The sequence below is a fragment of the Anomalospiza imberbis genome, unplaced genomic scaffold (assembly GCF_031753505.1).
Source record: "Anomalospiza imberbis isolate Cuckoo-Finch-1a 21T00152 unplaced genomic scaffold, ASM3175350v1 scaffold_98, whole genome shotgun sequence".
Classification (NCBI taxonomy): domain Eukaryota; kingdom Metazoa; phylum Chordata; class Aves; order Passeriformes; family Viduidae; genus Anomalospiza; species Anomalospiza imberbis.
Window position 1 is genome coordinate 329,734 of NW_027100601.1, and position 12,284 is coordinate 342,017.

Sequence of the window (12,284 nt, forward strand, 5' to 3'; positions counted from 1 at the left end):
AGCTGAAGCCTTGTGCTTTGTTCTTTCATAGCAAATTTCCATATGTTTTAATGTCCTTTATGCAATCTTATCCAGGTTGCATGCCATTTTGAAGTCTCATTTTGGTTTCTAACTGTATTGTGCATTTTTCTAGGTGGACCTTCTGGTTTGTTTTTATATCTCTTGTGAGTGGAATCATTGCATTTCTATTTTTTATCATTCTCAAATGTTTTTCAGAAGATCTCAAAGGGAGATGTCTGAAACATTTTGTCAGCCTTTTGTCAACTGCTGATCTTATGATTTTGTCCAATTGACATCCTTTTTCCCTCAAAGAAGTTTCAAGGAAAATGAATCTTTTTGTCATCTGATCGATTTACCCTCTTGAACTTCAAGTGTTTATTTTATGTGACAATGTTATGATAGGTTGTTATGTTTTAAGTATCATATATGTGTTGTTGGTACAAGCTTGGTTTTAGATAATATGTTAGGGGACATCACTCCAGTTTAAAGTTTGGGCCCTGGCCAGGCTCTGATTTTAACTTGGACAGATGAGTTTGCCAGCAAAATCCAGAGGTTTCTGCACAAAAAATGAATAATATGCAGGTCATTTTGACCTACCAATTCGATCCTACAGATGGAACAGCTGAGGCAGCTTTGAGGTGAAACTTGTCAGCCTTGCCCGGGAAAGGATGCCGAGGATTTTCACTGGAAACAAATGCTGCAGCTGTTTGCAGACTCTGAAGTGCTGGCACAATGTTTCTAATGATTATGCTCTGTTCAATTTTATATATGTTATTTAGAATCTCTTTCTTTTGAATCTTCTTGATTTTTTTGTCAGTTTTGATAAGTTTTATGCATTTTATCATTGAGGTATTTTGTCTTATTTTATATTATGTTTTATATTTTTCAACCTTCCTGTTTAAAAAAAAAAAAAAAAGGAGGAGAGAAAGGTGAAGAAGTGCCTGAAATAAGGCTGGAATGAGGTTGGAGATGTTGTGTATTTTAATCTTTTGAAATAATTCTTTTGTAAAGCGCACTTCACTGATCATCGAGTGAAACGTGAGGAGAGTTCCAGACACTGGACAGATCAAATTGAAAAAACCACTCAAATTAATAACTTTGGGAAAGAATTGTGTTTGTGTTTTCACAGGGGTTGAAAGTACGCGTGAGATCTTGTTGAGTTCAGAGGAGAGCAGATCCTGACTCCAGAAGCAGAGAAGTCAGCACGCAGACGTGAGCAGGTGTCAAGACAGTGGACATCTCTTCGTTCTACATGCAAAAAGTGGACTCTGGGACTTGGGTTTCTTTTGGGACTTGAGTTGTCGTCTTTCCATTTCAGGAAAGGGAGATGATGGTGTTGCATTCCAGATTCCCATGGGGAATGAGGCTTGCAGTTTGATCAAGTGTTATACTTGTGCCTCATCTTCTCACTGATTGCCTTGGGCAATGGGGTGGTTTTGTTCATGTTTCAACCAAGGGAAATGTTTGGAAAACTCGGGGCAACACATCAGGGTTGACACTATCAGTCTGAAACACTCAAGGCCAGAAAAGCCCTTTTCAACATGTTTGAAACAGGGAACAAATGGCTGATTCCAAAAGATATCCCTCCAACAATTTTGCAATTTGGAGAATGGAGGTGGTGTTTGGATGGGGTTTCTTGCTGCTGCTCCTTATGAGCCTTGAGAACTGGAAAGTTGTGGCAAAAATTAATTTTTATATAATATTTCGGCTTTTCGGAGTGGCACAAAACAAAGATAAAATCATAGAAGTCACTCCAAACCACTGAATTTGCAAAGAAGCATCATCTTGGTGTATCTACACTAAGATGTCGAACAAACCATCCAACCAGGTTTCAAAATAATTGCCACGAGAGATCTTTTTCATTTGTAAGAAGACAGTTTGATTTGCTATCCCTACAGATATCAGGGACAGTCCATGCAGCATTGGCAAATCTTTTGTTAACATGCAGCATGACTTTGATAAAAGAGCAAGAAGGAAAAAATCGAATGAGTGAAGTGATCCAGATTGTGACAATGATAATGTTAACACATGGAAAAAAGGCTCGGAAAACTGGGATGGTTCTGCTTTCACAGCAGGTGGCATCAAAAAGAGCCTTGGCACAGCTGGATCAAAAGAGGTTGTGGGCAGAGTAAAGATGCCCATGCCGTTTCTTTTGCATTGAATGATTTGTTAGCTAGGAGTGTGAAATGAGAACAAAGCAGCAATTGAACATCTCTTGTGGGCACATGGACACAAGAGTGATAAATGTGAAGAGGTATCATGAGAGAAAACACACCTGGAGGGAAACTAAATCTTAGATGGATGCTGTGTTCAATTTGTTTAACCTTTCACAGTTGTAGAAGGAAATTTTGAAAACAGTTGTATATCTTTACAGGGTATTGTAATTCTTCTGATGCTTGTGCCGTGCATGCTTTAGCGCATGCGGCAGACCACGGACAGAGCTGTCAAAGAAGTGTTCTTGGTCCAAGAAGGAGGGGGAGATGTGGGAATCCAGGGCAGCCCTCTGGCTGCCCTGGAAGGTCTGGGACCCTGGCAGGGGGTCCGGAACCCCCCTGTACAGAGCCCCAAGAGACACTGTCTCTGTTCTCTGTCCATGCAAACAATTTTTCAATCTTTCAGGATGAATTACAAGCTCTGACTGTTTGATTTAAGTAGTAATTAGTGTGGCACGGGTGCAAAAGTAGAATTTTAGCATTCTAGATAAGGGGTTCAAAGGGGGCAAGGGGGCAAGATGAAGGAAACTGGGCGTGCCTTGTCCTTTTTCTTCTTCTTCATGCCCTCCATGTTTCACTGTGGTGTTGGCATTTTTCTATGGGTTTAGGCTGGGGACACACTGTTCAACATGGGTGATAGGTATTGGCTCATTATTGTAAATATAGCACACGTAGTTTTTGGTATATAATGTTTGTAACATCCCACTGAGGGGCAGAGCCCCACACACTGTCCTGCAAGACAGACCTGCTGCAGGTCAGAAAGAAAATATTTTAGAGAAGAAGAAATAAACAACCTTGAAAACCAGCACAGAAGAATTACGACTCCTTCTTTGGCAGCGGGGCTGAAAGACAGAGACTTTCTACAATCTTGGGAGCATCTACATATCACAGATCCCGACAGGTTTTGGTTTGGGTTTTTTGTTTTGCTTTGGGTTATTTTTTTCATTTTGTTTTGATTTTGTGCTTTGGTTTGATTTGGTTTGGTTTTGGGTTTTTGGGTTTTATTCCCCCCCCTTTTTCTTTTCTCTTCTCTTGAAGGAATGGCTCTTCTATTTGCTTGGAACAAGAAACTTGTCCGGAAAAGAAATTTTCTTGGCAAATTTTATTTCGTTTCCTTTAGTATCCAGAGCACTCCCAGACCAAGCTGACGGGCAGCCCGTGCCCTGTGCTCGGCCTGCTGGCACGCCGAACTGTCGAAACGGCCTCCCCACCGCCCCTCGCCCAGGACCCTACAAACCCTCCCCTGCAAAACAGCATCTCAGCGGGGCCAGCGGGGAAGAGAAGCACGTACGTGCGGCGGAAATCAGCAGCAGCCGCTGGCCCCCGATGCGACTCGGCCCGCCCTGCCCCGCCGCACCGCCGGCGGCAAGCGGCCGGCCGCTTTTGGGCGGGTTCTTTGACGGCCCGCAGAGGTCTTCGGCCCTCGGTGGGGGTCTGGGGGGTCACGGGGTCTCGGTGCTGAGGGACGGTATTAAATTCTGGGGTTTTTTTTGTCGTGTAGAGGCACATGTTTCTGAAATAGAGCTGTCTTTTTAAACTATTATTTCTGTTTGCTCCAAGAGGATGTTAACAGACTACATAAATTCGAGGGGAGTTATACTTGAAACACTCCGAGCAGCATTGGAGATATTTCCATGTGGCTGGTGGGGATGATGTGAGACATGGAGGACATTCACATCTTCCCAGAGCATCAGAGAAGGTTGAGAGTGCTGCCTCAAGTGTTTCAAGGGGACTGACAATTATTTTTGTAATTTTTTTCCTATCACTACGTTGGTATGTTAAACTCCACATATGTGGTTTTCTTTCTCCTTGCCTCTTTGGATCACCAAATCGTGTTTCTCTGTGGAATTTCTTAGTCTTGTGTGTAGTTCTTGTTGGGAATGGTATCTGAGGAGTTTCAACACAGACACATTTATGTATTAATGGACAATTTTTTAAAGGAGATAGATTTCTTGTTGCTTTGAATGTAGATTACACCTCCACAGGCACAGAGATGTGACACTGATGCTGTCTTCTTCAGCTAAAACAAATGCTCTCCAGTTAGTTATGTTTCATCTATGTCAGCACCCTGCCCTTACGGGAGCTATTTCTGCTCTGTTTTTCAAACTTATGTCTTCCTATGCATGGCAGAATTGCACTCAGGATGGTGTGATGGGACAGGCTGTAAACCCTTCATCGGGGCTTATGATACGTTTGTCATGAGTTTAACACCCAGAGGAATTTAATGAGTAAGCAGAATGACATGCTATTTATTTACAAGCTTCTCTTTTGCTAGATTTGCATGCCACTGTGCATGCTATTCCACTGTGTAGAGATGTGTTTGGATGTGTTTGTGTGAGAGAGACGGAGGAAGCAAGATCAAGGGATCTTGACAACATTTTCATAAATTCAGGAAACAGTTGCACTCACTGAAGCCAATGAATACCGAAACTGAAAACCTGACATGAGTTATGAAAGTTAGCAGTAAAACCCTCCTAACATACAGCCAGCCTTCTCACAGCTAGGCCTTTTGAGATAATTCCCAAAAGCAGCACATACCATATGGCAATGGCATTTATTGTGGATTTGACACTCACGATTAGTGAATTCCTCTCAACTTCAAAAGCAGATAGCCTTTGGCAAAATCCTGATGGATGCATCTGGCAGGTAGAGAGGGGGAGAAAAAAAATACTGAGGTCAACACAGGAAAAAAAGAAATGTCTGAAATCTTAGTTTAGAATAGTGGCAGAGACCTGCTGGGAGTGTTTGGGAAAATGCCTGAGCTCGTTTAAAAAGACAATGAGCAGATGATTGATATTTAGGCCCTGACCCAAACTTTTATTAGCAACTTTATAAACCTTTCAGTTTGGCTTGAGGGATACCGTTTCCTGTCCAAACTTATCCACCTATATCCCTGTAGGGGGGAAAGCAACAACAGATACAGATGCAAAATAGGACATAAATCTTAATTTGGAGAGCTGTGATGGAACTCAAAAACCAGAAGAAAGAGAATTACGAGAATTTATTGTGCCTTGTCTTACCCTTTTGGGGGGGTGGAAGGTGTGTATTTTTCCACATGGATCAAGAAAAAATTCATTGCAGTTTTTTCACACTTACGTATTGTAAATGATACCAGTATGGCTTATCATAATTAAACCATATTTTTGTTGTTGATATCAGGATGTCAGATGTACTGAATATTCAATAAAGTTGTCAGAATTAAGTCCATCTTCCTTCCCCCAAGTGTTTCAGACAAAATAATTCCAAGGTTTCTGTAAGATGTAGGAGAAATGAGCTGTCTTGCCAGTTCTCATAAGATTGTTAGTCATGTCACTGACAAGCCCTGGCATCTCTGTTCTTTGGAATTAAGACTTGAAATATCATGAGGAGGAAAATACAAGGTTCTTTCCCTTCTTTGTGGGAAACAGACGAAAACTGGCAACATCAGGCAGTTCCGGAAACCTGGTCACATGTGTGTGTTTGAAGGGAAGTTTTCATTCTCTTCCAGGTGCAGTGTGTTTATGGCATAGATCCATCTTCCCAGAAGAGCTGAGCATTTGCTGGGGCAGGAGAGCTGAAAGTAAGCAAGATTTTGCTCCACAGTTACTGAATCTCCCAGCTGCATCAGTCAGTGGTGGATGGGGAAGAGGGAGAGGGTGGGGTAGTTAAAGATGTGTCTGTAACTGCAGGAGTGCTTCAAGAAACCACAGCATGTCACAGCTCCTTTGTGTTCAGATAGCAATTAAAATTTTAGACCTTCTCTTAATGGCAGTTACAGGTTTTCATCTTCTCTGGGTTTTCATCTTCAGAAGTGGGAATCTGTGCTGGAAATGTTAAGATATTCCAGCGAGTCATGTGGGGATCAATGCAATACAATGCATTTCCTTTATTGCATGCCATACTCTAAAAATGTGTTCTAAAAAATTGTGCATGTATAAAACTAAAGCTACACACAACTCAATTGAAATATGTTGTAATACAGAATCAAAGTCATATATTCTCCACCTCTGTTTATATAATACACTGTGATCTTTAATCACATATCCTTTGTTCCCACATTTTCCCTGATCCATTAGTTGAAAAATTCTCTTCTTCACTTATACTTAACTTTTAGATACTGATTCATGTCATTACTATCCCAGAAATTGTCACTGCTTGCTCTTGTGATGTTTTTAGGGTGCTCGCTCTGCATAGACCTTACTTAATCTATGCATCTTAGATACTTCTACAACTTTGAGGTGCTTCTATTATTATGTTACAGCTTTAATACATGGAGGAGCTAACAAACTGTCTTCTAATAGAAGACTGACATCTTTAGAAAACCAGGGGATGAATTATTCCTTATTTTCATACTCTTTGTCTAGCTCTGCTTTCAGTCTAAGAGAACTGTGTGTATTTATCATTCATTTTCGTGCACCTGGACATAGCCTGTGACCTTCATCCAAACTGCAGAACTCCTTAAGCACAGAAGTGACATTCAGCTTCCCTAAGAAGTGCATCCTCCTTGTCTGCTGCATCATTTAACATGCTCATTCCAACGTCTAGAGCAGATGCAGAAGGTTTTCATATACCAGTCTCATTCATTAATGTCATTTTCAGGACAGCATCAGTTTTGTTACTAAAGAATGGAAGACTCTGTGTCCTAATTCATATAAGTTCAATTCATACAGTGTAGACAGTTGTGTCTCTATCTTCTGGGTAATAATATTTTTTAATTAATTGAGAGGTACTTCCATACATATTTTCTGAGTGTATCTCTAGGTTCTACTTTATAGGGAAAAGTAGACTATAGCCAAACCAGGAGATTGATTGCCGTCTCAGGAAAAAAAAAAACATTTGCATTTTGCAGCTGTGCTTGCTCTGCTGGAAGAGGAAGCAAAACCAGACAAAGCCCTGCTCCTGTGGTAGCATCAGCAGCTGTAAATCTGAATGCTTATGAAAAACAAGGAAAGTGTGTTGAGTGAAGAAATGGTGTTTTCCTCTTGTTTGTTATTTAATTAATTTTTGGTGGTTTGTTATCTGTCAGAAAAATCTATCTCAGATTCCTTTACGGAAAAACATGAAGTGTTTATGTGAGAGTGAAGATCCTACTACTGGAAGACTGTATAGTTACGCAAAAGAATTTGCCTGTTTTGTCTCAAAAGTGCTTTCTGGAGGCAGTTATCATTGAGACTTATAATATACCCGAGATTGATGATGGATGGGCACTGCTGTCCATGCAAGGAAAGGCTCTCGTATGTGCATAAACTAAATATAAATGTGAAGGCATTTATAAATAGAAAAACCAGCAAATTTCTTAAAGACTTTTTTTCTTTTTTTAAGCTAGTGAACTTGAAGGTCAGATCCAACTATATGTTGCATTTTCTGTCATATAATTATCATATATATAATGTCCTGGAGAGCAGCTTCCAGTCACTGACATCAACAGTTTACATAGCAGATGAACTAAGAATAACCTGGGAGAACTGACCCATATCAACCTCTTAAGTGTAAACTGTAGCTCACAACAGTTTTTGTGTTTTCATGGTCACAGAAGGGCCTCAGTTGGGTAATAGAAGAATTGTGTTCAAAAAATACGGAACTATTCTGCTGAGTTTATTAAATCTTGGAAAATGAGAGGAAACAAATCTGGAAGAGTGATACTTGGCAAATAATTTTTGCTCCCTTGTAAAAAGAAGGAAGGGACAACATCAAAAACAGCTTCCCTAGAAGAATGCGGGGAAGATACATGATAAGTGGCATCAGCTCGGAAGAGAGTTTAAAACTCTTTATTGGAATACTTTTACTAATGACATCTGTTAAGCAAATCCAATTCAGAGCAGTTTTAGCCATCCCAACATTATTCTGCTACACACCAAGGGGAGAGCGTGATCAGCCTGACGTCAGTGTCTGTCTAGCAGTGACCATCTGTGGTCACGATGCAGGTACTCAAGTCACATCCTGTTTCCCTTTCCTCCCTCCCCATTTCTGCAGTTCCATTTAGAGATGAGTTCCCCAAAGAAAGGTCGAGGAGTATAATCTCTCCTGTACTCACAGTCCTTTGGAGATAAATACACAAAGAGATAGCAGAAAGAGACAGAAGTTCCTTTATCAGTCAAAGAGATTGGCTAAGACTGTTTAAGGGAGACAATTTTGAAGATGGTGGGAGTGACAGAGGTACATCTTTGCACAAATTTGAAAACACAGAAATTCTGCTTTCTGAACAAAATCCTGGCTATACCAGAATTTTGCACAGTGTTGAACCACAGAGTTTGAGAGCTAAGAGGTTACTGAAGGCATAACATTTTGTAATTAAATTATTTGGCCTTTTTAGGATGGTATTAACTCTTCCTGTGCATCATCCAAGCAGCCTGGATTTCTTCCAGAAAGAAAGAAATCTCACTAAATCTGTAACAGAGCATTAGCTTACATGACATCCTACCCCAAAGTAATAAGTATAAATACTACTAATAAAAAATGTCCCCCACCAGTATTAAATAAAAGCCTACACTTGTACACTGAGAACATCCATGGGTCATGTCACCCAGATTTGAATTTGACAAGGGTTGTGTGTGAGGGTGCTTGTGCCTGCTCTGTCAAGGGAAGCTCTGGTGTTCCCAGGTTCCCGAGGGATGGATCTGCACTTGGTGTCTGTTGGGGCTCGGGGTGCCCAGGGCCACGATGAGTTCCCTGACCGGGCTGGGGACGGCGGGCGGGGCTGGCCTGTGCCGCGCTCTGGGTTCTGTGACATCGCAGGCGCCGTGTCACAATGGGGGCAGCTAGAAAAGGCCCCAGCGGGTGCCGCTGCCCCAGTAGAGCCTGGGCAAGCGGTGAGTGCACAGCAGTGAGGAGACGGGGCTGGGGGCTGGAGGAGGGCTGGGGGAGAAGCGCCGGTACCTGGGGCTGCCCCCGCATCCAGGGCCCAGCCCCGGCGGGAGCGCCTCGCTGAGGGCGCGCTGCTTGCTGGGGCAGCGGTGCAGGCCTTGCCAGCTGCCGGGGGCCCTCTCCTTCCTGCCGCCACATCCCTGCTGCTCCTGCCCCTCATTGTCCGTCTCCATTCCGGCCCCACTGAACCCCTTCTGTGTGTCCTCCTGCAGACCATGGCTTTACTGTCACTGCTCTTCGTGCTCGTGCAAAGCCTGATCCAGTACCCCCAGCCGGCTGGGGATGGGCTGGATGAGGCCACGCACCAGCGAATGAAGGAGCGTCAGGAGCTGCTGGACCGTGAGATGGCTCAGCTGCTGCAGGAGCTGGAGCGGGGGCCCCTGGAGCAGCAGGACGAGGGCTGGGGAGCCGTGCTCTTTGGTGCCCTGCAGCAGTGGCCGGTCTGGGTTCTTGCTGGCGTCCTGCTCTTCTTGGGCCTGTGGTTTAGCTGCAGGAGAAGGAGCTGTGACAACAGCAGCAGCAGCAAGGACCAGAGCTCCTGCAAGACACTGGGAGATGAGAAAGGAACAGAACAGAAAGAAGACAGCACTGATCCAGAGGAAGGTGGAGAAAACACTGATGTGACTGTGGAGGCAGATGACAGCAGCACTGAAAATGACAGAGGAGGCAGTCCTGTGGCTGTAGATGAAGGAGACAGTGATGATGCCATTGAAGGCAATGACGATGTGAAGGTGAAGGAAGACAGCGATGTTCACAGAGACAATGGACATGATTTAAAGAAAGATGAGGGACGGAGTGATGGGGATGTGCCAGGAGACAGTCGTGGTGACAAAAATGAAGAAGAACCTGGCCATGTTGTTGGAAATAAAGAAGACCTAGATGAAGCAAATGAAGGAGAACACAAGGATGTGTGGGTGGAGCAAGACAAGGACACTGGAAAGGAAGAAGAAGGAGATGGAAATGAAGAAAAAAACAATAGTGTGACTATAAAGGTGGGCGACAAAAATGACGTAAATGAAGGTGAAGACAACATAGATGGACAGGAAAAATACATGGATGTGAAGGTGCAGGAAAGCAGTGATGCCAGTGAACAGAGAAGCAGAGATGTGACTGAGCAGGAAGATAGTAATAAATGCGGGAATGAAAGTGCCCATAATGGTTTTGCTGGACCTGAGAAAGAAAACAAGGATGTTACAGAAGAAGATGGCAATGATAGAAACAAGGTTGAAGAACAGGGGGATGTGAACGTGGAGGGAAACAAGAACAAGGATAGAAAAGAAGACAAAGAAGGTAACGTGGCTGCCAGTGAAAAAGTTGGCAGTGATGGTGGCAAGGAAGAGAGCGGCAATGGTGGACCCGAAGACAGAGAAGACACTCAGGATGCTGGGAATGAGCAAGGCATCCTTTTAGTGGATGGCATACAGTGGCCTGTGGAGGACCTGGAGAGAGGTTGCTCAGTGGTAGCTGAGCTGATGGAGAGCTTCACGCGTGTCTTTGTGGACAGCGTGAGCAATAGCTTCTACCCGGTGCCTCAAGAAGCCATCGGGGTGGGCAGTGCCTTTGAGGGCTGGAGTCCCCGTGGGTGGGATGGTGTGTACCACGTGCTGGTCCCACTGAATCCCCCGCCAGGGCACGTCTTCCACCTAGAGCTGAACAGTGCAGGGCAGATGGCAACAAGGACCTTCAGCGTCCATGTGGAGCTTGCGTGCTTGTGCGAGAGGGAGCGGCTGGGCGAGAAGCTGTTGTGCTTCCTGCACCACTCGCAGGAGGAGCTGTGGCGGGAGCAGAAGCGCAGCCTCCTAGACACACTCTGCACCGGCTCCTACCTGGATGTGGAGAAAACCTCCCGCTGGTTCTACCAGTTGGTGAGATGCTCGTGGCTGCACGTGCCTCAGTCATACTCATGGCACTTGGTGTTTCAGCCCTGCAGCCGGTCCTGCCAATTCCAGCTGAGCAAAGGCAAGAAGAGCCTGACGGTGGAGATGCTCTTTGGGGTGCGCCAAGGGGACTCTGACATCTTTGTGGTCAGCCATCCCACAGAGGCCCAGAAAGGCAACTCCAGCATCTTTGTGAGCAGTCAGCCCGCCGAGGCCAACATCATCGCAAGCACAGCGTGGCCTGAGACATATGCTGTGGCAGAGGCAAAATTCTTCCAGCACATCGCCAGGCAGATGCCGTGCCAGAGCTTGCACCTGAAATGCCTGCAGGTCTTCACCTGCATCCTGAGGGGCACAGGTTTTTCCAGCTCTACCTGGAAGACTGTGGTCATGCACGTGCTGACCACCGTACCGCTGTCCCGGTGGCACAGGAGGGAATTTGCACAGCGGCTGTGGGACGTCATGGCGTACCTGCGCCACTGCCTGCACTTGAAACACCTGGAGCACTTTGTGCTCGGCAACGGGAGGCTTCCTGCAGAGATCAGCTTGCCGCCAGCAATGCGAAGGCTTCAGCCACTCAACCTCTTTGAGCACCTGGCCCGAGATCCTGCTGCCCACCTAGAGGCGCTGAAAGCTTATGGTCGGCTGCGATTTCGCCTCCGGATGCTGCTCTCCAGCCACTGAGAGGAGTTCCCTGCACAGAGCTGTGCTGGGGGGGTCACACCCGATGGCAGCCACGTGAACGCTGCGTAATTGTTGCATTTGTCACTGGCAATCCTGAAGCTGCTTTCCTGCTCCTGCGGAAGGAAGATGCTGCAGCACATGGATTCGTTGTGCAGACACGTCTCTGAGTGGCCTTGCCCTTCACCTTCCAGTTACGACGGTGCTGTTGCCAAAGTCTATGAGGCAGAAACTGACTCCACCTGCACATCCTCACAGAAGAACTGTGAAGTTGATGGAGGTTGCTTGAAATATCTCGAAGACAGCAACCTAGTCTGTTAGGGACTTAGTGTAGTCATTTAATGAGCTGTAGCTTTAATTAGACTAGTTTCTTAGCATTCCTTCCAGATGCCCTTTAGTCTTGTCAGTGTATAACTATTCTGCAAAGTTACCCTTAGTGTAGAGAAATACCCTACTGTAGTTGCTTGTCTGCTTTTAAATACTATTTGAATATCTATGTTTGAGAAATTAATAAAAGAAAATAAGTTTCTCAAATTGCCTGAAATGTGTCATTCTTTGCATTTAACCCTCTGTATTTAGAGAATGTCCTTCCTATACCCCTATGTGAAATAAAAACTTTTTTCAAACAGAGATGTTGGATATATGAAGTATGCTGTCTCTCAAGCATTTC

General features: G+C 44.6%; 1 protein-coding gene across 1 annotated transcript; it reads left to right on the forward strand.

Moving 5' to 3' along the window:
- The first annotated feature begins 2,419 nt into the window (after positions 1-2,419).
- On the forward strand, positions 2,420-11,774 carry LOC137468027 (inositol 1,4,5-trisphosphate receptor-interacting protein-like 1). Its single transcript, XM_068179447.1, has 2 exons — positions 2,420-2,519; positions 9,741-11,774. The coding sequence occupies exons 1-2, from the start codon at positions 2,420-2,422 to the stop codon at positions 11,615-11,617; spliced, it is 1,977 nt and encodes a 658-aa protein (XP_068035548.1). The 3' UTR covers positions 11,618-11,774.
- Positions 11,775-12,284: the final 510 nt, after the last annotated feature.